Below are 27,905 nucleotides of genomic sequence, written 5' to 3'. Positions count from 1 at the left end.
GAAGTGTAACTCAGTAAAATCGTTGAAATTGTTGCATGTTGAGTTTATATTTTGTTCAGTATAATAGCGCACGATCACGATAATATAGATATTGAGAAATGACTCCTCATTCACAGAACACAACGACATCCCTCCATGAAAAAGAGTGAACAAGTACCACATAAGATATGACAACAAATTAGAGGAAACCTATTCAAACAAACTCCCAATTTTCTTTTTAAACTTCAAAAATGTATTATTTATCATTCACTGGTTCAAACAAAACATATCGTGTTCGAAATATCATTTTTAAAAAGAGGCTGGGACAAAGTAATACGTCATTACATTTTCAGTTCTACCAGTGGTTAGTAACAAATCATCATCATCATCATCAGTGATAATAGAAATGTGAAACTAAAGGTCTTTGCTAAAAAAAATAAACATTAAAAGAACTTGCAGTGCCAGGTTATAACAGAGTATAAATATTAATATTTACAGGATGGTATTTATTGTCCTGTATGTATTCCAAGTAGGACTACTAGCTTCTCTCTACAACTAAAGTTTCATGTTTGTTCACTGTCCTCTTTTTCTTTCAATTCTGGGTAGATTGATTGACTGTTCATATAGTATGTTCAATATGACACACACCTAACCCAAACATTTCTCATGCAAATGTCCAAACCATAAATAAAAGTAGGATTGAAAATTGAAAATACATCTCCACCAGAAGACATCAATACGTGGTACTCTCACAAACTTGAGTTTTTCGTCCAAACATCTGGGTCCAAAGTAAAACACAGAACGGTCAGTCCTCCTGTATACAGAGCCCTTTTAATATTTTGCGTGAAATCACCAGACCGTTCTTTTAATAGCCAGTTCCACCAAAGCATTAAGGCAAAGCGCAAACTATCTAATATAGTTGATTATCTTATATTGTCGGACCAGATAAGATCAATGAGATGTTTACAGATGTGAGAGTAGGCACTTAATTATGGAACCACTTATCTTCACGGTGGGCTAAATGTATACACACACACACACATCTGTTACAGTGGGCTTTCTGTCTACTGAATGACAGAGTAAGGCATATTAACTGACTGAACTGTAAAGGTCCTCGTTTTTTTCAATCAAAAGTTTTAAATGGATGAGAGACCTTCCCAGTACAGGGGGAAATTTGGTTCAAGTATCTTCAAAGGGGAAGGCACACAGCTCCAGCGTCCCAGGGGACGTAATTGATCATTAATGACCAGTCCCAAAATCCCAGTTAAGGAGAGAAAACACTGCTTGACAATCATCCCATCGGTGCAGAGGGCTTTGGATTTGTTGCTGAGGTGGCAGGTTCCTAGGCTTGTTTCATACTGTGTAGGATGCCGAGTGAGTGAGAGCTTGGTATAAAGCAGGGATTGTGGAGGTTTAGTTCCTGGATGGGTTGGTATTTGTCGTTGTCGTCCCGTCTCTCACTGCAGCACACACTTGTCTTTGTTGCTGAACTTCCTGCGTCTAAGCTCCAGCCCCCGCTCCAGGCGCTCATCCTCCTCAACGGCCCTGAGGACACACACACACACATATAAACAACCGGCACGCTACTGCATCATATCAAACATATGGAACATGCGCGTGTAGCACATGGGGACGTGTGAAACGTACTCCTCGGCCTTAAGTGTCCCGCTTGCGTCGCCTCGTTAGCTAGCTTTTGAGGCGGCGCGATCGGCTAAGACGCATGAGGGAGGACGGTCACGTGTGTTTGTGAGGCAGAGGTCCCAGAGTTCGCGCCAGGTATGGGCCCGCATCGGGAGGGAGGGGTACTAGCTAAGCGAGCAGCGTGACGTCCTATACACATGCTTGGTGTTTCATACTGTATACGCAATGGCTGTAACAAACAGATGGGCTAGTCTCACCCTCGCTCTTTGGCGTCCATGTCTCTGACCAGCTCGTCCCGCTGGTTGACCAGAGAGACCAGTTCCTGCAGCAGGAGCTCCTCCCGGTGCTGCTGGGCCTTAGTCTTCTGCCACTCTGAAGAGATGGAGGACGAGGGAAGATAACATCACGGTCATTATGCCCGGCCCGACTGCTTTAGGTCTACAGTCGTCTCACCGGTTGTGTTCAATGTAAACGAAGGTTCTGTTCAATGTAAACGAAGGTTCTGCTTATGCACGGGACTAACCTTCATTGGCCATCATGGCTCTGAGTTCTCTATTCAGTAGCTGAAATCTTTTCTCCAAGTCCTGCTCCTCCTGCCTGTGAATACAATACATTCGGTTAGCTGCCCTCTGCTGGGTACACAAAACAGAGCATACTATGGCACATGTAGTTAGATGGCAAACGTCAGGTCAAAACCATTTCCTAGTAACATAAACGTGTTACGTATTCTTAATGATAATAGATGTGTGAGTGGTCTGGTATGTGTCTTACAGCAACTCCAGGTGGTCCTGTCTCCTTATTAGGGCGTTCTTCTTGTTGACCAGAGTGAACCACTCCTGGATCAGCTTCTCTTCCTCGTCCCGGTCACTACCTGGAGCAAGGGCACAATGTCCACAGTTAAAATGGCACCTTAAAAAAGGTGCAGTTTTTGTTGTTGTTGTATATACTGAGAAAATGAATCCGTTGATAAGCACACATAACGGTATGCCTGACACGGTTCACGTTAGATTCAGCACCCTTTGATACCTTTTGTCATTCTCACCTGATTCCATCAGTCTTCTGAGTCTCCTCTCCACGATGCCTGCTCGGTTGTCGATGTGCTTCTGTTCACTCTCCAGGGCTTGCAGCTCACTCAGCACATACTGACTGGTGTCCTGCAGACGCTGACCATGAAAATACAGAGACACACATTGCCAAAACGGAAACAGACAACAGACAGATGGGAGGACATGTAAGGACAGACACACAGATGAACATAGATAGATGACAGACAGGAAAAGGTCAGAAGATTAGAGGGAGAAACCGGAATAAAGGCAAAGAGAAGACCAGGAAGTAAATATGATACACACACAGGTTAAGCCATGGACTAAGAGCCACAGAGGCCTAGCAGTAAAGGGGTAGTGACGGACAGGTTAAGCCAGGGGTGGGCAAACTTTTTGACTCGCGGGCCACAATGGGTTCTAAAATTTGACAGAGGGGCCGGGCCAGGAGCATTTGGAGGGAGTGTTTGGGCCGGATATACTAAAGCATTAAATGTAGTGTGTGCAAACCTCATAGCACAGTAAGAACACTACAACCCAATTTATTAACTGTCTTTCAAATGTGAAAAATAGCCCTTATCAGTTAATACATTTGTCTCAAGGAATATGCAAGATATGGCATTTACATACTATTTCGCAGATACCGGGATGAGGAAATGTAAATAGATTAAAATAACATACGCACTGTGATTTATCAAGATTGCGTCTGTTTTTAATAAGTTTCAATCGAAGGTGCAAAGTTAAAGAAATCAACATTTATTGAAAAATGGAATCACTTTCAACATTCAAAACATATTATTACACAACGAAATACTCAAGCTCAATAATATCTACTTGTGTTAAACTCCGCAAAATCATGGATGGATTGTCCTGACCGCGCGCTCTACAAACTCGCCACGGACGCCCTCGCCTTCACGCGCAAACAGTACACGTGTATCGTTGCCAAGCACACAGACATAGGCTGTATTAAATATCCTACCTGCAGCTGAAAATTTAAATTTAAATTAAGAGCGATGTGCGGCGTGTTAATAAAGCTACTGTACCGCTGCTGTGCGTAAATGCGCATTGCTCTTAATTAAAAGACGCACTTCCAAACTTTCCATATGCATTTTTTCATAACACAGCAGAAAAACTCACCATTTCAGTGGGAACAGTGTTGTTGGTCTCCCTTTTTTGCCAGTGCATCAAAGTCTGGAGTTAGTTTTGTTGTGGCAATTCTCGCTTAATGGTGACGTGAAACGAAGTGAAAATTAAAGTGAAATAAAGAGAAATACGCGCCACTCCAACAACGGTCAATGTGTTTTGAGTGCGCCATCTATTGGGGAAACGTGGGCATTGCAGGGAAAGGGGAAAAAAATGAGGTTTTTACTATAATTTGGACAAGTTCGGCGGGCCGGATTAAAAAGCCTAACGGGCCGTATGTGGCCCGCGGGCCGTAGTTTGCCCATGTCTGGGTTAAGCCATGGACTAAGAGCCACAGAGGCCTAGCAGTAAAGGGGTAGTGATGGACAGGTATAGCCATGGACTAAGAGCCACAGAGGCCTAGCAGTAAAGGGGTAGTGATGGACAGGTTAAGCCATGGACTAAGAGCCACAGAGGCCTAGCAGTAAAGGGGTAGTGACGGACAGGTTAAGCCATGGACTAAGAGCCACAGAGGCCTAGCAGTAAAGGGGTAGTGATGGACAGGTTAAGCCATGGACTAAGAGCCACAGAGGCCTAGCAGTAAAGGGGTAGTGACGGACAGGTTAAGCCATGGACTAAGAGCCACAGAGGCCTAGCAGTAAAGGGGTAGTGACGGACAGGTTAAGCCATGGACTAAGAGCCACAGAGGCCTAGCAGTAAAGGGGTAGTGACGGACAGGTTAAGCCATGGACTAGAGCCACGGAGGCCTAGCAGTAAAGGGGTAGTGATGGACAGGTTAAGCCATGGACTAAGAGCCACGGAGGCCTAGCAGTAAAGGGGTCGTGACGGACAGGTTAAGCCATGGACTAAGAGCCACGGAGGCCTAGCAGTAAATGTAAAAAGAGAAGCCTAAAGAGAATACAAATGTAAACAGTCAAGTGGATAATAAGATGACGTAAAGGTTTGAACTGACCAGAGTATCCTCCTCCTGGCATGGGACACTGGACTCCTGGACTGGCACTGGGCTCATTGTCTCTGCATACAGATCAAACAGTTAGACTGGTCGTTAGAATATTTACTGAACAATGAAATCACAGAGACTGCAGCCTTTCATATCACACTTAAGCATTGTGTCAATTTCTGTTGTCGGCTCCTTCAGTTCAGGTAAAAATCTCCTGGTAAATCTCCTACCTGATTCTGAGGAGCCGTTCTTCACCGCTCTGTCTGATACACTTTCAGCTGACTGGACAGGAGACACAAACACAATAGATATTATAGGTAAAGAGAAACATGGCCTCGTGTCAATAGCAAAACATTGACAAATGAATAGAACATCAATCTCTGTTCAAATGCAAGAAAAGAGTTTTAAAATATGGGGAAATGGCTTGGGAGAAAAGACCGTATTCAGCATGTACCTCTGTGCTCTTGGATGTGCTACTCTGTTGCTCCAGCCCATCCCCTTCATCCATAGACTCACTCTTCAGCCGCAGGCGCCTTTTCTTCACCAGGTCGGCATCTCTCACGTGACCAAATCCTGATTTCGCTGCAGAGGCGTGTGACCTGGGTGGAGGCACTGGGGTCTGTGACCCACCCGCTCCCCCTTCCAAACCCCCAGCTCCGCTCCCCTTCTCCTCCCCCTTTGTCAACCGTTTCGTCCGAGGGGGTGGCACTAGGCTCCCGTTGGGCTTAGAGGCCTGTTCTGTCGCACTGTCCTCCAGGGAGATGCTACCTTCCTGTAGCTTGCGGGCACAGAAGCGAGCAGCAGCATCCACATCAGAACCCTGACTGGGCTCAGTCACTGCATAGCTGGACTGGCTGCTGTTGTGCTCTATCTGAAGAACACTCAGCTCCTGCCCCGTAAAGTGAGTGCGGATCTGACTCAGGTAAGTCATGACGATCAGGCGGTCTGGCACAGAGAGCAGTACCATGTCTGAGGGCTCCATTAGACGGGAGATGCCCAGCGCGGCAAAACCATCGAAGGCCTGAGAGAGAGAGGGAGGGGTCAGGACAAAAATGCTGACTTCTGTGTTCCTTATAGACATGATGTGTATGTATTAGTATACATAGTGATGTGCAGTAAATATGACTTTTTCACCTTCTTGTTGTTTAACTTGATGTCGTTTGTTTCCAGTGCCTCAAAATCTCTGAAAAAAACCCACCAGTAGTTAATAGAAGGACACGGACGGAACTTCCTGGTACTATTTTGGGAGAACTTCGGCTGTATCCCTGTACAAAAGGTGGAATAATTATACCTTTCTTACATTCAGCTGTCTGGGTTGAGTTCAAGTACATGCACGGACTCATAATAAAGTTGCGTGACTTTCCACATTCAGACTAGGATGGAACATTGTCGGTGGGAATGTAACTGATTGGTGATTAAGAGCTTACATCTTGTCGGGATAGAAGTGGTGTAGGATGGCACAGAAAGCCAGGCCATTACGCCAGGAGGTGTTAAAGTTGGTGACCCTCACTCCCTTATACCCCTTCGTAACCTCCTGGCACCACTCCAGCAATGACTTGCTGGAGGTGACCAGCCCGGGACTGGACACTGGCCCTGACATCTGAGAGGGACAGAGGGAGAGAGACCTGTTATAGCTACTGACATTCTCATTGACACATTCAATGTTCAGCTGTGTTTGAAATATAATGAACTGTTGATACCGCTTATAAAAGGAAATATGAGAATCAAATGCACCTCCTGGCTGAGGACTAGCGCATCTTTCCTAAAGGCTTCATCATTGTCCGCCGTGGTAGTGGAGGACCCCGGGGCAACTTCCGGAAGGACCACAGGAAAGGACAGGGTTTTCAACTTGCTGCGTCGGGGAGGTACAATCGTGTCTGACGCTTGACCAGAGGTGACCCCCTTATCTGCTGAGGTCTGTCCATTGGACTGTGGCTCTTCACTGCCTGGGCTGGTGGCTGGGGGCTGGTCGTTCCTCTGCGTTGTGGTGTCTGGTGCGGATGGCTGGGCCACGTTCTTAGAGCATTTCACTGGGACAGCCAGGTCACCGGACGTCTTTTCCCCCTCAGCCGTCTCAGATCTAAAGGGACAGAAATGGTCGAGATAAGATGATGGGACAGCCAAGTAAAGGTAGCTGCTATGTATAACTTCTGATCTCGTTTCAGTTACTATACTGTCCTGCAGACAAACAAAAACAGTTGTGCACTGAACCAAGTCAATATTATTAAACTGGGCAAGGTGTTACAAGAGCCAGATGACATGAGCTGATTAACGTCAAACCAGGCATCGCCAAAGCTAGACAATGTCCTGCCAACTTACTGTTCATCCACCCCATCCACTGATGTATCTACAGTGCACAGAGTAGCATCCTGTTCTATCTCAAGACCATCCTCCTCCTCGACCCCTGATTCAGGCACCTTCCCATTGAGGACTGTTGCCCCGGTTTCAGTCAATAACAAGCGCTCCTCTTGGGCAGGGACACAGTGAACTGTAGAGAGCGCACCGTTGTCTACTTTAAACCCTGTGTCAACAGGTACCCCATCTGTCACCGTTTCTGTCATCGAGATACTTTCCTCAACCTCTGCTGGCTCCTTTGACTGGACTGTCGAGTTCACAGCAGAGTCTGATGATGTCATACCCTCAGTGGTTGCCACCACCGGATTAACCTCAGTAATCGTTTCTGATGGGCTACTATTTGATGAGGAGGCGGCTATGGTAGAGGGCTCACAAATGATTTCCTGCTGCCCTTTCCTTCCATCTAGATCTAGGAGGTTTGGCTCAGGCCTGTCTAGACTGGCTTCCTGAGGGATCACTGGTAATGGAGTCTCTTGTTCCTCACTGGCCTCAGAGGCTGGGAGATCTTCTGGGTTCAGAAAAGGGTCGTCCTCGTGGAAGGAGGGGATCAGGCGTTTCCTGAAGCGCGGGGCAGGCACAGGCACGAACACAGGCACATCTGATGGCTCTTCTCCTGCCATCTGACTAATCTTAGCCAGCAGCAACATTTCCTCCTCGATTAGGCTTAGGTCCTCTTTGGGGGGTTCCGTAGTGATTACGTGAGGGACCTTGGGACATGTAGTATGTGTTCCAGGTTGAGAGGGCCGTAGAGGCCATGGGACCACTGAGCTGACAGCGACATCTTTCTCTGGGACATCTTTCTCATCATCACCCTCCTTTGCTAGATGAGGCTCGTCATTGGCTCCCTTCTCTCTGGCTGTCACCAGAATGCTATCTGAAGAAGTCGTTTCCATGGCGAGGATTAGTGGTTTTGGAATGTCTTCCTCTTTAGCATCAGTGTTAAAAGTCTCCTTGATTAAGCTAGATTTGCCGCTCTCTTGTGCCATTGCCTCACTATCCGTATTATCGGGTGGTGGAACAGTTTTCTTTTTGATTGGTGGAGCCAGGCAACTGGCGACCGGTGCCGTGTCTTGACTAACTCTCTCTGGGCCTACTTCCTGAAGAGGCACTGGAGGAGTGCATTTTTTTTTCTTGCTGCGACGACGGGGAAGTGGCTCCAGTTGAATGGTTCCAGTAATAGGTCCTGCAGGGGGGGACCCCACTGATATGGCCTGCTGTGTGGACACACTATCAGGGCGGTGGACCTCGTGCGGAGCAGGTGGTGAAGAAGAGAACACCGCTTGACTGTGAAACAGAGATATCAACGTTAGCCATCTGGCAAGGCTACAATAGCAATTTCCCCAAAATGCAGACTGCCACACACAATCCTCGACCACGCCACAGTCAAAAGGCAACGGTCCAACGGTCCAACAGCCGAGGCGTGGCAACAGTAATCATCAACACGGCAAGCTCATCAGCTATGTCCAACATTTCACTGGGTTCAGTTTAAAAGTTGTTTGCAAAAACACTTTTACTTCCACATGCAAATGCACATTCAGAGGACTAACATCCAACAACTAAACCCTCTCCTCAGGCATGGTAGTAGACTGTACACAAAGATCTGAAGACCGCAAGTTCATGTGAAATAACTTGACGAGAAATCAGAAAAAAGATAAGCAAAGACAACTGTACCACTCCAGATGCCTGAGTACAAAAACCCAGCCACAACCTGACAGAGCTCCATTCCTACTACATGAATGCAATCTGTCTCATTAAGCCATGCAGGAAAGGAGTGCAGAGAGCGACAGGAGCTCAGGCACTTACCCTGCATCCATGTACAACTCTGCTAGCCACACGGTGCCTATATCCTCCTGGCCCATCTCAAACTCCAACTCATCTGAATCGCTGTCAGGCATGAACACTGTCTTGGTCTTTCCCTTGATCGTCTCTTTACGGGCTTTAGTGTAGTTAACGATGGGGGTGGCGTCGTCGTCATTGTCTTCCAAGCACTCCTCATAAGCTATTTCATCCAGCTCTGCTTCTCTCAGTGGTGGGAAATCGTCTGTACAGCTTTTTGCATCCTTTTCGTTTTCTACAGGTGGTAACACAGGTGGACGTACATCCTTCTCTGGTTTACCCTTCACAGTGTTCGTCTCCTTCAGTGGTTCTGTGCTCTCCTTCAGTGGGTCTGTGCTCTCCTTCAGTGGGTATGTGCTCTCCTTCAGTGGGTCTGTGCTCTCCTTCAGTGGTTCTGTGCTCTCCTTTAGTGGTTCTGTGCTCTCCTTCAGTGGTTCTGTGCTCTTCTTCAGTGGTTCTGTGCTCTCCTTCAGTGGTTCTGTGCTATCCTTTAGTGGTTCTGTGCTTTTCTTCAGTGGTTCTGTGCTCTTCTTCAGTGGTTCTGTGCTCTCCTTCAGTGGTTTGGTAGTCTCTTTATGTGGTTTGGTGGACTCCTTCAGAGGTTTGACCTCTTGCTCAATTTTGGTGATTGGGTCCTTGAACATCTCTTGCTCCACAGCAGCTAAACACAAAGTCTCCACTAAGCTTAGCCTGCCAGTCTCTTCAGTTGTTTCATTCTTGTGGGTCAACTGGACCGGTGATGAGTCTGTGACCATGACTGGGAGTTCCTCCAATGCATCAGAAAAGGCTTCAGGTGGTAGGATCTCAAACTCAGATGGAGAAAGTGGTCTTGAGTCTGGTTCTCCTACCGCATCATTAGACATCATTAGGCCAGATGGCTGAAGTACGGAAGTCACAGTCTCATAACTAGGGAATGGGGATATTTGAAAAAATATTTAGGGGATATTTGAACAACGTTTTTAGGTTACATGTACAGCGGGCAAGGAAGATGCAGTTCTTTTTCAATGGACTTTAAGACATATTTCAAGGTGACATTCTACAATTCAAATTTCCATCAAATCTTTAAACATATACACAGAGTACAAAACATTAGGAACAACTTTCTAATATTGAATTACACCCCCTTTTACCCCCAGAACAGCCTCATTTTGTCGGGGCATGGGTTCTACAAGGATGCTGGCTCATGTTGACTCCAATGCTCCAAGTTGACTGGATGTCCTTTGGTTGGTGGACCATTCTTGATGCACACAGGATACTGTTGAGTGTGAAAAACCCAGCAGCGTTGCAGTGCTGGACACGCTCAAACCGGTGTGCCTGGCACCTACTACCATACCCTGTTCCCCCGTTTAAAGGCACATAAAATCACCCTCTGAAAGGCACACATTCACAATCCATGTCTCAATTGTCTCAAGGCTTAAAAATCGTTCTTTAACCCGTCTCCTCCCCTTCATCTACACTGATTGAAGTGGATTTAACAAGTGACATCAATAAGGGTTCATAGTTTTCACCTGGCCAGTCTATGTCATGAAAAGAGCAGGTGTTCCTAATGTTTTGTACACTCAATGTAGATTTGAAATCTTTAAAATTGGTTGAAACAAACGTTGCCATTTAAGCTTCGCATCTTATTGACGACATGTTTTCATAAGCAAAAGCTGGCCTCAGAGTCAAGAGCACTTAAGAGTCCCTAAAATGCCTGTGGCCATGCTGATCAAAGATGTCAAAGCTGAGCAAGCCTCGGTCGCCCGTCAGACTTACCCTCTGTACAGGGCCCCCACTAATGCTCTCATGAAGACATCAACATCAAGACCCTCCTCCTGTACAGCTACGGGAACCTGCTCCAGCCTGTCCAAAACCTGCTCGTCTTCCAACTCCTCTCTTGTACTTGAATCTGATGCGTCCACTGAACTTTTCCTCCACACCGGATCTAGCTGCTGCTCATTGTCGGCTTGTCCTGCGCCAACCACGGAGGAACCAGACTCACTTTCGCCTTCTTCACTCTCAGTGTTGACAACAGCACATTTTCCCAGGTATAATTTCCTCTTCTTCTTAGGAAGGCGAATGGGGGCCTCCTCCTTTGACGGCGTGTACAATTCCACTGAACTGTCACAGTCAAAGTAAATGTCGGTTTCTCTATTTTCCTTGGAGGGAGATGGGAGGGGAGTGTCCTCTAGGTACTCAGTCAAGTGGATCTCTGCTACAGATCCCTGTCCAGATGGGCTGCCACAGACAGATATGAAATGAGACACTTGATTGGACACTAGTCTGACACCAGCACAAGGACCAGAATCCATTGAGATTTCTCCTAAGGGGAATACGACTAGCCTCCAGAAAATGTATAGCCTAAACGCAGTGTTATTGGCACTTTGGGTGAGCATTAAAACGTATGAAATGTCAACACCACCACAAACATGCATGTCAAATGTAAATGTACCTCACACGGACACTTCATGCCATGCCATGAGGAGTTTAACCCCCAGTAACTTACCCCATTTGCAAGGTACTCTTGGTTGCCTCCAATGTGCTCATGCCTACTCCCTCTGTCCCTTTCTCCCTTTCTCCTCTAGTTTTCTCCTCTAAAGCAGCCCATAGAGGCTTCTCTGCCTCTACAGCCCCCGTGCTGGGAGGACGCTTCATATCGCATGGGTCCTCTTCGTTGAAATCGGACTCTCCGGCTGGAGAAATGGCTGCTTCCAATGACACAAGCGTGTCTATCTGCAATGAGCGCTTCATGGTGGAGCTTCTGAACACCTTCGTGGGGAGGTGCAGAGGGGGTGTAGACGGTGAAGTTGATGGTTCACCGTCTTTACCCTCCCCTACAATTGTCTCCTTTAGAAGTGATTCAGGAGACTGGGCTGTGGGCTCTGGGGTAGGTGGCATTTGGAACACCTCTGATTCATCTGAGGTGATGTTCTTGTGACCCTCATCTCTGCTAATGCCAGCTTCTGGCTTAACAGCTTTGTCTGAGCTGAGAGGGCAAACATATGGGAATTACATCAGTGTTACTGTATAATTAGCCTACACACAGTGAATATTTACAAGTTCAGACACAGTCAAAAGAGCTGTAGGACACGGCCAGGCATCGTCATACATTTGAAGTGTTGCCAAGGATACCCACCAGACTATAATTCACACCGTTTACGACAAGCTTTAACTGGGGTAACTCTGAGGTCATCGATTACTCTCAGTGGTATAGAGGTGCCTCCCTTCCACACTTACCCGGTCTCCAGTGATTCTACGTCCGGCACTAGCATGTTCTCATCTACTTTCCCCTGTTCCTCTCGGAGGACTTCCTCTTTGATCGTCTCCTCTCCAGAGTCCTGCTCTGGTTTCTGATCCTGAGCTTTCTCCTCCAGGGCCTCCCAGAGGGGAACCTCTGCCTGCGCCACTGCATCCTCAGCTATGGTCTCTAATGTCACGCTGGATTGGATCATAGGTTCAACAACTTCATATTGAGGGGGTTCAGCCCTATTGGGTGTCTCTAGGCTTCCTGGCGTGGCATCCATGGTTTTATCTATAGAAATAGAATTACTGATATTTGATAGTAAATCTATTTCTATGGTTTTATCTACACTGACACTGCCTGACATGGGAAATGTGTCTGCTTTTGATGACACGTGGTCAGGAGAACTGAAAGAGAGGCAGAAGGTGAGATGGAACAGGATATGGAGTGGGACAGAGGAAGAGAGAGTTTAGACAATAAGAAAGGTTGACAAGGTTAAAAGGACATTTCGCAGAGAGGAAAAATGTTAACAAGATGTGCTCTCACTTACCGCTCTTTCTGAACACAGCCAGTATCCCCTCTGTGGGCTTCCAAAACGCCTGCCTCCTCTTTCGTTGCATTCCATTCTGAACTATGTGACTCCTCTTCACTCCTGTTAGCTTGAACATCAAGGGGGGCTGATTTGTGCTCATCAGCTTGTGATAATGAGGCCTTCTCATCCTGGGGTTGATTGTCTATCTGTTTCTTGTCCTCCTCTCTGGAGCCCATAATCTCCTCAGCCCATGATGGCCTTTTTGCTTTGATTGGCTTTTTCTCCAGAGGAGGGAGCTCTTGAGTTTGAATACTGGATGACTCAGCTGGTGTGGATGTCATACTGGGAGGACCAGCCTCCAGGGCAGCCATGTTTTTCATAATTTCCTTGTCTTCATCTGACTTGTTGAGGTCATATAAACAGGGAAAAGCAGGTGTCGGCCTTTGTTTCTCCTGCTTCTTCTCGACGGGCTTCTCTTGGCCTTTGGCGTGCTTCTCGGCTGCGTCTTCACACGTGGTGTTTACAATCTCTGGAAGTAGCTGCGTCTCAACTGGCCTGTGCTCTTTTGATGTTGGCATTTTTGAATATGGCCCTGCCGTTGAATTTACATCAGCTTCCTGTTCAACACTGAGAGACAGGGACACCGATGTCAAGGGTTTGAGCGTCAATGGAGATATTATTCTCAGAAGTGGGTGTGTACGTGCGTGTACGTGCGTGTACGTGTGCATATGTGTATGTACGTGTGTAAACACATTTGTGTGTGAAGAAAAGAGGTGCCATTCAATAAATACTTAAGAGTGCCTGTATAAAATAGCCAAGTATAGCGTTCAGGCTAGTAAGGATGAGGATAAATCGTCAGATAAGGATGAGGACGGGAAAAAAATGACTTCTCTAAGAAGCTGCCTTAAGAAGAAACAGCAGCACTGTCTGCTTGCTGACAGAATGTCACTTACCCTCCATCCAGATGTTCCATTTGAGTCTTCAAGATGCTGAATGGCGACCTCTTTATTGTGTCCGCTTTTGATCCCTCTTCGCCTGCGCTGTCCTCAAAAAACAAGTTACCTGCCGTGACTGATGGATCAGGCGTCTCTATGACTATGTCATCAAAGTCGAGCTCAGGCTCAGCCAATGGCGGCTTGTCTGCAATAAAAGGTGTTTTGTCCAGGGTCGAGGGAGAGGAGTCCTCTGGCTTGGCAGGTTGATAAGGCACTTCCTTGGTCTCATTGGATGTCTGTTTGAAGCCAGACTTCTTTTCAGCCAATGGCGGGTTATCACCACTGAATGCTCCCGGGACGGTGGTAGAAGGCTCTTTGGGGGTAGTGCTCTCTGGTGCTTCTGTCTCCGGGCTAGAGAAAGGCCATGGAGGAGGGAGCGCTGGAATAAGCTCTGCTGATTCAGAGACTTCTGTGGGCGTAGGGCCAGGGATACCAGTTGCTGGGCTGCCATCTTGCCCAGAACTGAGGAACAAAGATACTTGGTGTCAGAGCTCAGACGTCGAGAGCAGGGAGGTTTCTGGGCGCACAGCAGGCAGGTCACACACACATCAGGGTCATGATTGGAAGCACGCAGTAGTGTTAGGGAGCGTTGTGTGTTTTATAGAAGGTGAAATGAAAGTAGCAGTAACAAGACAGAGGAAAGGGATGAGTAATCATGGGTAGGGAAGCATGCTATGTAGCTGGGTATAAATGGAAAACAAGACACTACAGACATAAATTCCACTCTCATGGCACTCTTTACCACTCCTCCCTGTTTGAGGGCATAAATAGGCCTATTTCTGGACTTTATGAGTCAACAGAGATCCATCAATCAGGGAATCTCCCTACAGCATGTCTCTGCAACATTGCTGTGAAACTGAAAGGCTGGCAATGATTTCTTTCACTCCATTAAACACTTGCAGCCATTGGCAACCATTTTGCGATTCGTCTCAAAATTATAGCAACGAAAAGGCTAAAGCTGCCCCAGTTGTCAAACAATTGTGAAAAACGATTCCTAAAACGTGGGGCTTTCAAAGTCAGCACACACAAACCTCATGCATGTGCTTATCTCAAACTCACACCAGACATGTTCTTCTCATGCTCATAGTGTACCACACGCGTACAAGCGTAACAACCATATAACCTCGAACACTGTCTCACACTTCAACAACAGCATTTAAAAATGGAAGCGTGAGGTCCCAGCTGCGAAGTGGCTGTACACAGTATACCACCCACTAGGAACTCACCCTTTAATGGTCCTGCCATCTTTCAACCCCACGGCTTTTTCTGACTCCGGTCGGCTCTCCCGGTCTCTCTCCAGGGATGCAGAGGCTTGTTGGTTGGCGATCCTGATGGTGCCAGCAGTTCTGGGGGAGCGGAGAGACTCGTCCCCTCTGTTCAGGGCCAGGGGAAGGGTCTCACTTGAGACAGACAGGCTCTGCTGCTCTGACAGTTTCGGCCCTGGAGGGGTCGGGAAACATAGACCAGTCAAACAAGGTTTAACAACATTCTTAGTTATTATAGGGAAAACGACATATTATGCTATAATAAAATACAGTACATCAATATATTCTGTAAATATAGCGAGAACATGGCAGAATATCTCACCAAGTGTAGAAGGACTGTGGTACTCCTCTTCTGTGAGAGTGTTTAACTCCCTCTGGATCTCTGTAAAAAAAAGGCACACATAATGTCATGGGGATAACATAGAACAATGTTATTTCCGTTTAAACATTGCATTAGTGGGTGCAGTAGGACATTGTTGACACTCTGCAGTGCATGACGTGATTCACAGGAACTTCTTGTCTGAACTAAGATGTTACTGGCAGCGGTAAAGGAATGCTCTCCTCCATTACAGCTGCAACAGGCCGTGGCATACTGTCTACTAGTCCATGAGCCAGGGGGGGTTCGGTTGGGTTCACTTGGGGTGACGATGTCTCCTAGGGATTTGTTTTGAAGGTCTATGTCCCTAGAGTGGGAAAATGTGTGATAGCAGTGCAGCAATTGGAGCTTTCCCCCGGATATCACTCTTTCTTTCATCCCTACCAATGGCCTGTTAAAGCTGCCGCCGTGCAGTTCATCTTCTTTACGGAGAGCTTCTCGGCTCTGTTTCGGAAGCGGTGCGTTGATGATATGCTCTTATCTATTCAGTTGTGTGGGTTTGTTGGACACGCTCTCTGCTGTACGACAGACAGTTTAGTATGAGTTGAGTCGGGTCTCTCTCTCAGTCTCCCTCTTCTCTCCCCCATGTGGTGGATATCAAGTGATCTGGAGAAGTGCTCGTAATAGTTTCCTACTTCTATTTTCTATTAGTTTACAATTATAAACTTGGTGAAAAGGGAATTGGAACAACATCAAGTAAGGAACATGTCATTTTCTTAGCCTCGGCTCGCAGGCCTGCTCCTGCCCATTACCCCCCCCCCCACGACTATGACTAGAATGATATTTCATACAGGTATGGTCATGCAAAATGGATCCAATAAGACCCCAGTTTGGCTATAAAATGCCTGTTTTAGCTCTGTGTGTGCAATTTCATGCTTCTATCACCAATGTTACAATCCACAAACATAGCTGCCCCACTACATGGCACTCTGTGGCTTAGCTTCCAACATTCTAATGTCAATGGCACAATATGGCCGATTGCTGGTGCTTTCAAAGTTGGCTATATTATAATTTTATGACCTTTCAGAATCACTTGCATGTCAAATAATTTATACAGGTAATTCTGATATGCACCCTAGAGGTCAAAGGTCAGAGTTCTGTTGACATGAACATTCCCAAAAAATGTGTCTGACGGATAGCTGTGAATCGAAGCATTCCAAATGATATACGATTAAAGGGTATACGTCAGCAATAACTTGTATACTGACGTTGTTTGTAATAAGGGTACAATCCCTATGGGGAAAATGAATGGGATGGAGAGATGAAGGGAAAAGTGATAACCCAATTGTGTACTGCTATCACACACGTTACAACGCCAGAGACAAATCCCTGTGAGACATCCTCACCAGATTTGGGGGAATGGCTCATGGACCATACAGACAACAGGGCCTTTGTGCAGGATATATTCTTAGCTAATTACACCACTTAATTGGTACTGTGCCTTCAGCACTGTGTATAGGCATTGGAATGAATTTAGTAACAGCTAAAATTGGCAGTGGAGTACTGTGCTTGTCTCAGTCCTTTGCCAACAGGCAGTGAACCGCAAGGGACAAACCGGCCAGAATGGTTTTATTGATGAAACGAGGCTGATGTCATAGACCTAGTTGCCCCCCCTACGCCCTGATGGTATTCATGCTGTGAGACCTGTTGGTTCAGTACCTGACTGGGAGGCAGTGAGAGCTGCAGAAGCAGAGGCACGGACAGTCGCAGGAAGCAAAGGGACAGGCTTGGGTAGAGGGTCAGAGAGAGGGGCAACGACTAGGGCACGTTTACAGTGGTTGTTAGAGCGAGGAGAGGGAGGGTTGTGAGAGAAAAGACATTTGACGGGAGGTGAGGACTTAGGGAAGGGGATGGAAGGAGGAGGACAGTGAGGGTCACACAGAGCATCCAGGTCTGGGCTAGTCAGCAGAGGGACAGGGGCCATGGAATCCCTAGGAGAGGGACAGGAATAGGAGGGGGACAGGCCAGAGACAGAGATGCCACTGGGGCCTGACACAGGCCTGGGCCTCCCCCACTCCCTTTGCCGGATGGAGGCTGAGAGCAGAGAGTTGATGAAGGGGAGAGATGGGGTGAATGGGGAGACAAAGATTTATGATTGCGGGTAAAACAGAGGAAGAGGGAAGAGAAAAAGTAAATCATTAGTTCATCAACCACCATTAAGAGTAAAGACACAGCAGCAAGTAAGCTTTGGCTCACCCTCCAAGACAATACAACTGAAGAGAAGCAATCTACACAGGCTATAACCACTGAAGTAAGTAACACAAAGTGGTCAGCGATAGCGATAGAATGTGTTTCCATACTTGGCGGAGTGTTGGGGAGCTGAGGTCTGGGAAGGGATGGCTCTGCCTGAGACAGGGCGCTAACAGTGTTTTTGTCTTGAGGAGACGCAGCAGAGGAAAAGATAGAGGGGGAGGACGGACGCTGATGAGTTGATACAATCTGAGGACTGAAGACATTTGAGCGAGCTGCAGTAGAGAAAGAGAGGAATAGAGGGAGAGAGGGCATCAGGCATAAAGGAGAAGACAGGACAGAAAGATGATAGTGAAAAACTAGAGCGTTAGACACTCAAACCGAGTCCAACTTAAAGACATAGAATGGCCAATGTGATAAGCAGGTGGCCTTTGACCTATGACTTTCCATGCATCCGGTACCTCTCTGTGGGTCGGAGGGTAGAGAGGGGTGTTGAGAGAGGCCAGAGGCCAGGGGCTCAGCTAGTTTAAATTGGGGCCGATCGGGGGCCACTTGACCAACACCCCGGGGCTTCAAATCCACTGCAGGGCCACACAGAGCCCCTGGGAGACTACTCAGAAAAGACACAGGCGCTAGGAGCAAGAAGAAAAGTAAAATAGGGAAGAAAAATAGCAGAAATAGATTAATAGCAGAAACCAATGAGTGAGAGCGTGTACTTGGTGGAAAGAGGGATACTGCAAATAGACATGCCGTATGACATGCAGTGATGTTAATTTTACTTTTCTTAACCACAGTTTCCTGTTAATAACGCAGAGAACATTTCTGTTAACTTACAGTAACACTGGTATTCTCTTCAGAAAAAGTCTTCAACACAAGCAAGCAGGTTCAAAAGTGCCACTGGTCGATGCTGCTAGTCATTTGTACGTTGCTCAAATCACTCTCATAAGACAGCCCAACCCCAGACATTACTACACCATGCCCTTGCCGGGGGATACTTTTGTTGAACAAAATTAAAAGGCAAATCATAAGCAATTCAGGGAGTTCCATCATGCAGATTGAGAAACAAGTTAAGGTTCATTAAGCACTTGTCAAGGCAGCATCATTCAGTCCATCTGCCTGGCTGCAGGTACCTGAGCCGCTGCTGGGACGGAAGATTTTGGGCAGTGCCGGTGGTTGATAGTGGGTAAAAGCAGGCAGTAAGGGCGCTGATGATACTGAGGGTGGTTGATAGCGGGTAAACACTGGCACTGAGGGAACTGTGGGTCCTAGGGGCCCTAATGGCACTGAGGGAACTGGGGGTCCTAGGTACCCTAATGGCACTGAGAGAACTGGGGATCCTAGGGGCCCTAATGGCACTGAGGGAACAGTCCTAGGGGCCCTAATGGCACTGAGGATGAGGGCACCAAGGGGACTGGGGGTGCCGGTGGCCTGGGGGGCTCAGGGGAGGGTGGCACAGAGCGTGCATGTCTGGAGCGGGTTTGAAGACGGGGAGAGGGGGTCAGGGGAACAGGCAGGGGGGGCCTTGAATGGAGGACAGGGACAGTGCCAGCTTTGCCACTCTCTTTCCCACAGGCTATGGGATGAAGAGGGGGATGGAGAGATGGAGGGAGAGGGAGATGGAGAGGAGTATAAATAGAAAAAGATGGAGAGGGGAAGGAAGGAAGGATAAAAAAGACAAGCAAAGATGTGGAATGATATGACAGGTTAAAAATGAAATGACCGTCATAAATCAGATACAACTTCACAACTGACATTTCCAAGAGAACTAGCTAGCTGCTGCATAGCATATACATTGTTTCTAAGTAATACTGTTGCTCTCTATTATTTTTTCTTGGCAGTCCGATATCTTTGGGGAAAGTATCTGATTCAATGGAACATTTGACGAGGCAATGTGGTGACTAATGTAGAATGACATCGCAGGGGATCCATCATTTTGTAAAGTTACAATTGTCACTTGTACGGAAATCCATGGATATGGTTTTTCTTTCAAAATGATTGAAAATCCTTCATACATGAGGTACTATGCTGGGATGACGGGAAAGGAGTCACAGAGGTGAAAACCAAAGGCTAGAACAAGACGAAGAACAGGAGGTAGAGAGGTAGGGTACCTATGACAGGGGGATGTTTTAGAGAAGGCCTCCTTTCTGGGGGCCGCACTGGACGAGCAGGAGGAGCTGGCAGAGAAAGTGGAGAAAGAAAGTGTGAGAAGGAAAAAGTAGGGCCAGGAGATAATGATCGAAAAGTGAGGATGCCGTTATTCGAGTCATGTGACAGAGCGCCAAAGAATACAGAGCGCCAAAGAAGGTACGGTTTTGATCTCATGACGTTTATGATTCAAGTGTACCTGCGGCCGCTTTGCTAATGCTAGCTCCAGCACTGGACCTCCTGTCGTCCTCCTCGTCGCTCTCGTTGAAGTCGTCAAGGTTACCGATGTCTGTGGGTTTGACGCTCATCAGACTGGCCAGACTCTGCATGTCCTCGTCACTACGGGAGAGCAACACAGCATCGTCACCTTGACACGTAATGAAGTCGTTACCGACGTTATTACTGTAGTACGGCTGGTAATTCTGAATCTACCGTTAGCGGGATGTTATGGGACGGACTCACGTGGCTTTCCCCTCTCTGAGAAACACACAGGACAGGGAGAGCTTCAGAGTGGCCTCCACCACCTTGACAGACAGGGGCTTCAGCTTCAATGTCAGGTCTTGCTGAGTGGGAGTGGGACTGGCAAACTTCTTCATATTCACGTCCACTGAAGCCAACACCTTACGTTGGCCCTTTGTCTCCTGCAAGACAAAGCAGCAGGGATACATTCATGAGTGGGCTTTAGTGGTATTGTTAGCTGACCTTTAATGAACGTTCATATTTCAATGCCGGCTGTTGTGAGCGACTATAATTCGATTGAGGCAGAAAGTACACTCACACTCTCAATGACAAACGTCCAGTCTTTGTCTTCAAACACATCGGAATGGGGATCCTAGGGGTTAAGCATAGAGAATGAAAATAACAGGGAAACATAACACATGTTCCACACATTTTTGTACGTTGTCAATTTACAATAGAAATGTATAAAGAGGAATTATCACAGAAACAAATAGCTCTAGTGTACTCATGAATAGCCGTGGGGTGAAATGTACCCTGAAGAGTGTGAGGGAGATATCCACGTTTTCAGGTACGGGCCACACCACCATCCCCCTGTATGGGTTCTTGATGCCCGGCTGCCATCCATGAAGCTAGAGCGAGAAATCAAGACTACATCAAAATGTGATACAAGTTACGACAATGCCTCCCTGCCATCCAAGTGGGATAGGAGATCTGCTGTTTATCTTTTAAGTACATCTGGGTGAGTCTTTACCTTGGAGCACATACGCCTATTTCTTCTGGTCCAAACCACCCTCACTTTATCTGGTTGCCTGAAATCATAGAAAAAGGACGATGCATCAAAACATGAGACAAGCGACAGTGAGAAATGCAAGAAATTGTTTTGTAACTTCCTTACATCTCGCAACATAGGAGAAACTGTTGAGCATGAAAAAAAAACAGCAGCGTTGCAGTTCTTGACACACTCAAACCGGTGCGCCTGGCATCTACTACCATAACCCCGTTCAAAGGCACTTAAATATTCTGTCTTGCCCATTCACTATCTGAATGGCACACATACACAATCCATGTCTCAATTGTCCTCGAGGCTTAAAAATCTTCTTTAACCGGTCTCCTCCCCTTCCTCTACACTGACTGAAGTGGATTTAACAGGTGACATCAATAAGGGATCACAGCCTTCACCTGGATTCACCTGGTCAGTCTATGTCATGGAAAGAGCAGGTGTTCCTAATATTTTGTACATTCAGTGTGTTTCACAAAAATACAAACACCAACACACAAGTTCTATATTATTTGTTTGTTACGGAACAATTTTCTGAGAAGAACCGGGAATGCTCCCCCAGTAGGTGTCATTACTGGTGGTTAAGTTACAAAGTATGGTTTGTTTTACACAAACAGAACAATGCAACGGAATCAAGTCCCAACAAATGTTATTATTCCACAACAGATGAAGAAGAGGGTGGATAGCAGACAGTAAAGGGGATCTTATGAGAGTCACATGATCACAATCAGCTGTCAATGCCCAGGGGCTGGAAGAGACACAGTGTGTGTGTGTGTGTGTGTGTGTGTGTGTGTGTGTGTGTGTGTGTGTGTGTGTGTGTGTGTGTGTGTGTGTGAAGCCAGGGATCCTTGCTACTCCAGTTCTATACTACACAACATACTGTAGCTTTGGTCCAGACTTCCCTTACAAATGCCTTCCAGATACATCACTATGGAGAATGCCAAACATGGCCTCATACACATCATCCCAGCGGTCCCGTATCAGCAAGCCATTGGTATCCCATGGTGACTACCTCATTTAACACATGTGGACTAATTTGTAACATCACACAGACTTTTTGACTACATCTCACACCCATGCCAACTGAATTACTGTAAAACATAATATGGGTTTCTATGTCTATTGGTGAACTACCAGAAGTAAATGGTGGCATTATTTTTACATGACATAGTAATGCATTCCTGAAATATGAATACATGAAATATGTCATACACTCTATTCTATCCTCCCTCAATATGTAACAACAGTGTCGTACAACAGTATTACAACAGTGTCGCCCTGACTGGGAGAAGTTTTCAAACCATTGTTTTGTCCCTTGTTTTTGTTCGACAGACGATGAAGCTCTGGCTTCTGCAACACAGGAAGAATGGAAGGAAACTGCAATAAGGCACGTGACCTGGCTCATGGCACTGTTTTCTTGAGGGCTTTTGAGGGTGGGGTACCTCACAAGAGGAAGGAACCATATTTCTCAATCACTTTTAACCTACAGTGCCTTTGGAAAGTATTCAGACCCCTTGACTTTTTCCACATTTTGGTAGGTTACAGCCTTATTCTAAAATTGATTCAATTGTTATTTTCCCTTCATCAATCTACACACAATACCTCATAATGACAAGCAAAAACAGGATTTTATAAATGTTTGCTAATGTATTAAAAATTAAAAACGGAAATATCACATTTACATAAGTACTTAGACCCTTTACTCAGTACTTTGTTGAAGAACCTTTGGCATTACTTGGGTCTTCTTGGGTAAGACGCTACAAGCTTGGCACACCTGTATTTGGGGAGTTCCTCCCATTCTTCTCTGCAGATCCTCTCAAGCTCTGTCAGGTTGAATGGAGAGAGTCGCTCCACAGCTATTTTCAGGTCTCTCCAGAGATGTTAGATCGGGTTCAAGTCCGGGCTCTGGCAGGGCCACTCAAGAACATTCAGAGATGTCCCGAAGCCAGTCTTGCGTTGTCTTAGCTATGTGCATAGGGTCGTTGTCCTGTTGGAAGGTGAGCCTTCGCCCCCAGTCTGAGGTCCTGAGCGCTCTGGAGCAGGTTTTCACCAAGGATCTCTCTGTAATTTCCTCTGTTCATCTTTGCTTCGATACTGACTAGTCTTCTAGTCCCTGCTGCTGAAAAACATCCCCACAACATGATGCTGCCACCACCATGCTTCACCGTAGGGATGGTGCCAGGTTTCCTCCAAAAGTGACACTTGGCATTCAGGACAAAGAGTTCAATCATGGTTTCATCAGACCAGAGAATCTTGTTTCTCATTGTCTGGGAGTCTTTAGGTGCCTTTTGGCAAACTCCAAGCAGGCTATCATGTGGGCACTCTACCATAAAGGCCTGATTCGTGGAGTACTGCAGAGATGGTTGTCCTGGAAGGTTCTCCCATCTCCACAGAGGACCTCTAGAGCTCTGCCAGAGAGACCATTGGGTTCTTTGTCACCTCCCTGACCAAGGCCCTTCTCCCCCGATTGCTCAGTTTGGCCGGGTGGCCAGCTCTAGGAAGAGTCTTGGTGGTTCCAAACTTCTTCCATTTAAGAATGATGTAGACCACTGTGTTCTTGTGGACCTTCAATGCTGCTGACATTTTCAGTACCCTTCCCCAGATCTGTGCCTCGACACAATCCTGTCTCGGAGCTCTACGGACAATTCCTTCGACCTCATGGCTTGGTTTTTGCTCTGACATGCATTGTCAACTGTGGGACCTTATATAGACAGGTGTGTGCCTTGTGGAATGTGCAAAAAGTCAAGGGGTCTGAATACTTTCCAAAGGCTCTGTATAGTCCATGATTTCTTATGGTATAAGTATCCCCTTCCTCTTTGTATGGCTTTATAATGTGTATCCGGAATACAGTTGAGCAGATTGCTCACTTATATTGCTTGTAAATTGTAATACAAGCAAACAGCAGGCCGTGCTTAATATATTTAACGTATATTCGAAACATATTGAAGTTCCTCTGTAAGAGACTCCTTCCTAACACTAGAGAGCCATAAGGCTAATGGAGCCTGTTGAGGAGAACATAGAAAAGCAGGGCCAAATTCAGTTATGTCTCGGGTTGCAGGCTAGTTATAGCAACATAGCGAATGGGAGCCAAAGGGCATGTTTGGGTGGGGAGGGGGCTGGTTTGAAAGCATAGTGGCATCACAGGGCACAGAAATAGACTGGCAGACTGGGACAGGCAAACCCATTAGGACAGGAGGAGGCATGTCCATAGTCCTGAATAACCAGAGACCAATATGACTCACATCAAAAAGCAGCCCGCTGTGTCATACTCCAGCTGTCATAAACCCAACCAGAGGCAAGACTGATCCTTGGTTGAGTCTGAAGACTTTGACCCACCTGCTAACTAAAAGCTACAATCAATGGCGACGCTGTCTCTCAAAAAACCTCCGCCCTCGTTGGTTCTCATGTTAGAACAGCTTCTGACGAAACATGAGATGGACAGTTCGATCACACTTCCTGTTTGTGTTATTATGAGTGATATCCAGTTCAACTATTGGTTGCTTGGCTCCAAGGATTATGTATGGATATTGTATCAGATTCAAACAGTCTTTGTTAAAGTCTACATCTCATCTACTAAGAAATAATGATCTAATCACACTAATGCGGAAGACACATTTCAGTTGAATACATTCAGTTGGACAACTGACTAGGTATCCCCCTTTCAAACATTTTTTTTTACTCTACAGTACACAATAGCATATACTATTGCTCTGTTGCAACATGAAAAGATAAGCAAGAACGTGGCATGATTGGCAGGCCTGATTGCAAACTACATCATCGTTGTATAGTCTACTATGGTGCAACTCAGACACACATTGAAAGATCTTAAAAGATCACATTGAAAGATCCCCCGTTATCACAGTTAATACAAAATTAAAGTGCCAACTAACTTTAGTATTCCGCTAAGAGTGAAGACACTATTGTTTTAATTTCATCAATTAGTAGGCTATCGACAGAGGCTCTTCTCCTCTTTACTTAACATCAAAGTAGGCAAAGGGTGATTGATGACATCATGTCAACACTGATGACATCAACACAGGGAATCCTTATTAACGACACAAATGAATAAATACCAACAAATCCAATCATAGTGTAAAAAGGAAAGCTAAATGTTGTATCCCTCTGGAAAACAATTGCCCTGCTACCCAGTATCTGGTCATGTCAGGGCATCATAATCCTAATGATCCAGATCCTCCTGCCAGGTGAGTGGACTGAAGTAATGGCTGTCATTAATCGGTCTGACAGTGATGTAGTAGGTTAGGAGTATTGATGCCTATTGGGTGCATCAAATCTACAGTAGGCCTGTGCCCATTGCCTACTGTAGGTTCACTAAAGTAAACGTGGAAATTTAAGGGCTCGATGAGCTTCTGTTATTCATATTACTGTATCAGAGGAAACCAACCTGGGCTGTAATTCGGGACACTTCAATTCGTATGATATGCTATGTATTCATCTGTGGATGTCCATCATCCATCTTGTCTCATATGTGACGAATTGCGATTCGTACAATATGCTACGAATTTGCAAAACGTATGATATGATACGAATTCCAATTTGTTGTGGCTAACGTTGGCTAGGTGGCTAACGTTAATGTTACCTAGGTGGCTAATGTTAGCTAGGGTTAGGGAAAGGGGGATACCTAGTCAGTTGTACAACTGAATGCATTCAACTGAAATGTGTCTTCCGCATTTAACCCAACCCAGAGAGGTGCGGGGGGCTGCCATAATCGACATCCACGTCTTCGGCGCACGGAGAACAGTGGGTTAACTGCCTTGCTCAAGAGCGGAACGACAGATTTTTACCTTGTCAGCTCGGGGATTCGATCCAGCAAGCTAGGCTAGGGGTTAGGGGTAGGGTTAAGGTTAGGAGATAGGTTAAAGGGTTAAGGTTAGGGGATAGGTTAAAGGGTTAAGGTTAGGAGATAGGTTAAAGGGTTAAGGTTAGGGGTAGGGTTAGCTAACATGCAGTTGCAAAGTATCTAAAAAGTAGTAGGTATACTGAAAAAAATATATAAATGCAACATGCATCAATTTCAACGATTTTTACTGATTTACAGTTCATATGAGGAAATCAGTAAATTGAAATAAATTCATTAGGCCCTATAATCTATGGATTTCATATGCCCTCCCACGACCCCAATGGTGGGAGCCAGGCACACCCGCTGGGGAGCCAGGCACACCCGCTGGGGAGCCAGGCCCAGCAAATCAGAATCAGTTTTTCCCCACAAAAGGGTTTTATTACAGACAGAAATACTCCTCCATTTCATCAGCTCTCTGGGTGGCTGGTCTCAGACAATCTCACAGGTGAAGAAGCCGGATGTGGAGGTCCTGGGATGGTGTAGTTACCCGTGGTCTGCGGTTGTGAGGCCGGTTGGACATATTGCCAAATTCTCTAAAATGACGTTGGAGGCAGCTTATGGTAGAGAAATTAACATTAAATTATCTGGCAACAGCTATTCCTGCAGTCAGCATGCCAATTGCACACTCCCTCAAAACTTGCGACATCTGTGGAATTGTGTGACAAAACATTTTAGGGTGACTTTTTATTGTCCCCAGCACAAAGTGCACCTGTGTAATGATCATGCTGTTTAATTAGCTTCTTGATATGCCACACCTGTCAGGTGGCTGAATTATCAGGCAAAGGATAAATGTTCACTAACAGAGATATAAACAAATTTGTGCACACAATTTGAGAGAAATAAGATTTTTGTGTGTATGGAAAAATTCTGGGATCTTTTATTTCAGCTCATGAAACATGGGACCAACACTTTATATGTTGCGTTTATATTTTTGTTCAGTATAGTTGCAAAGTTGCTAATTAGCTAAAATTGTCAGTGATGAGATAAAAACACGCAATCTTTCGGTTGCTGGACGTCCACGTTATACACACACACACATCCACCCCTGCTTTCCCTTAAGTAACCTTCTGTTTTAAGTAACCATACCAAACGTAATTAGGTGTCCCGGTACTAATTTAGGTGTCCCGGTTTTACGTTTATTAGTCTAGTATATGAGACCAGCAAGGTTGCAACCAGGCTGAGGAAACAACTAACCACATCTCCTTCCTGAAAGTGTAACGTTAACTCTTGTCACTTGTAATGAGGGACTACGGCCCGTTATGGGTTTGATCCGATGGTTTTGATCAAATAATGTAATAAGTTATTTGACATGAAGCATAAACAGTGGCCATGTTGTTAGGCTGCGGAAACCTACTTTTAAAATAGAAATATTACAAGAAGAAACGCCCGTAATGGGAGCAGTTCAGACGACGTGCATCAAATGGGATGTTGTGAAAAGTAGCCCAGTTACTTTTAAAGCAATAACATAACCTACCATTTCTTAGTGCATTCCAACACAAGTTCTTGATAGGACGCCACAAACTGGAATTTTGAAGCTTTCTTGCCAACGCGTTGTAATCTTTTCCAAACCGAAGTCATAATTTAGTTGAGGTAATAAAAAAGTTTTAAAAAGTAAGTTCCTCTTTCTTCTCTCTCCTTTCAAAGTAGGCTAACCTAAGGATGGCTGTACAATGACAGTTCGTGGTGCGTGACACCGATGTCTTCAGGCTGCGGTGTTCAACAGGGACACGCCGCCGATGAAGTTTCATTGAGTTGAGTCAACTGTCGCCATATCAACTAAACGCATTGAAGAAAAAACATGTAGCACGAAACTACCGTAGCCTAATTATTTATAAGCGGAACCAAATCCACTTTCGTCCTCATCTCAACACTTCCACATGATCAGAATATGAAAAGCTAAATAAATGCAACAGGTAGTCAGTCCTATTCCCAAGGAAGTCCGTGTCGACAATTCATTTAGGTATAAAACTGTCCGATAAAGCCACCATAACACATTTTACATGATAGATTATAGTCAATTGAATACGCTCCCCAAGTGTTAGCCTTTCATTTGTTGCGTCTGTGTGGTGCAGATAGACAAGGGGAGCGGTATGCAAAGCATTGATGATGCGGCAGTATGCAAAGTTCCTTGTCTCTATCTTCTGCCTATTGGT

The 27,905-nt window shown here is 45.9% G+C and overlaps 1 protein-coding gene across 6 annotated transcripts; it reads right to left on the bottom strand.

Moving 5' to 3' along the window:
* Window positions 1-22: 22 nt before the first annotated feature.
* Window positions 23-27,820, bottom strand: LOC139536923 (EH domain-binding protein 1-like protein 1). Of its 6 annotated transcripts, none has more exons than XM_071337656.1 (27): window positions 27,227-27,820; window positions 20,868-20,925; window positions 20,650-20,745; window positions 20,436-20,489; window positions 20,120-20,298; window positions 19,857-19,996; window positions 19,621-19,686; window positions 15,269-15,328; window positions 14,908-15,121; window positions 13,640-14,143; window positions 12,705-13,313; window positions 12,151-12,561; window positions 11,420-11,899; window positions 10,690-11,151; window positions 8,902-9,840; window positions 7,063-8,382; window positions 6,478-6,823; window positions 6,171-6,343; window positions 5,878-5,926; window positions 5,198-5,764; window positions 4,974-5,025; window positions 4,756-4,817; window positions 2,663-2,783; window positions 2,392-2,491; window positions 2,144-2,217; window positions 1,878-1,992; window positions 23-1,524 (listed from the first exon to the last, which is right to left on the bottom strand). In XM_071337656.1, the coding sequence occupies exons 1-27, from the start codon at window positions 27,328-27,330 to the stop codon at window positions 1,437-1,439; spliced, it is 7,443 nt and encodes a 2,480-aa protein (XP_071193757.1). In that variant the 5' UTR covers window positions 27,331-27,820; the 3' UTR covers window positions 23-1,436. The 6 variants fall into 6 exon arrangements, with proteins under 6 accessions (XP_071193757.1, XP_071193758.1, XP_071193760.1 ...); XM_071337657.1 differs by having other exon boundaries at window positions 2,663-2,774; XM_071337659.1 differs by having other exon boundaries at window positions 12,151-12,351.
* Between the last annotated feature and the right edge of the window lie 85 nt (window positions 27,821-27,905).

This window comes from Salvelinus alpinus, chromosome 13, assembly GCF_045679555.1.
Source record: "Salvelinus alpinus chromosome 13, SLU_Salpinus.1, whole genome shotgun sequence".
Taxonomy (NCBI): Eukaryota; Metazoa; Chordata; class Actinopteri; order Salmoniformes; family Salmonidae; genus Salvelinus; species Salvelinus alpinus.
Note: the sequence above shows the minus strand (reverse complement) of the source record. Positions and strands in the feature narration are given on the sequence as shown.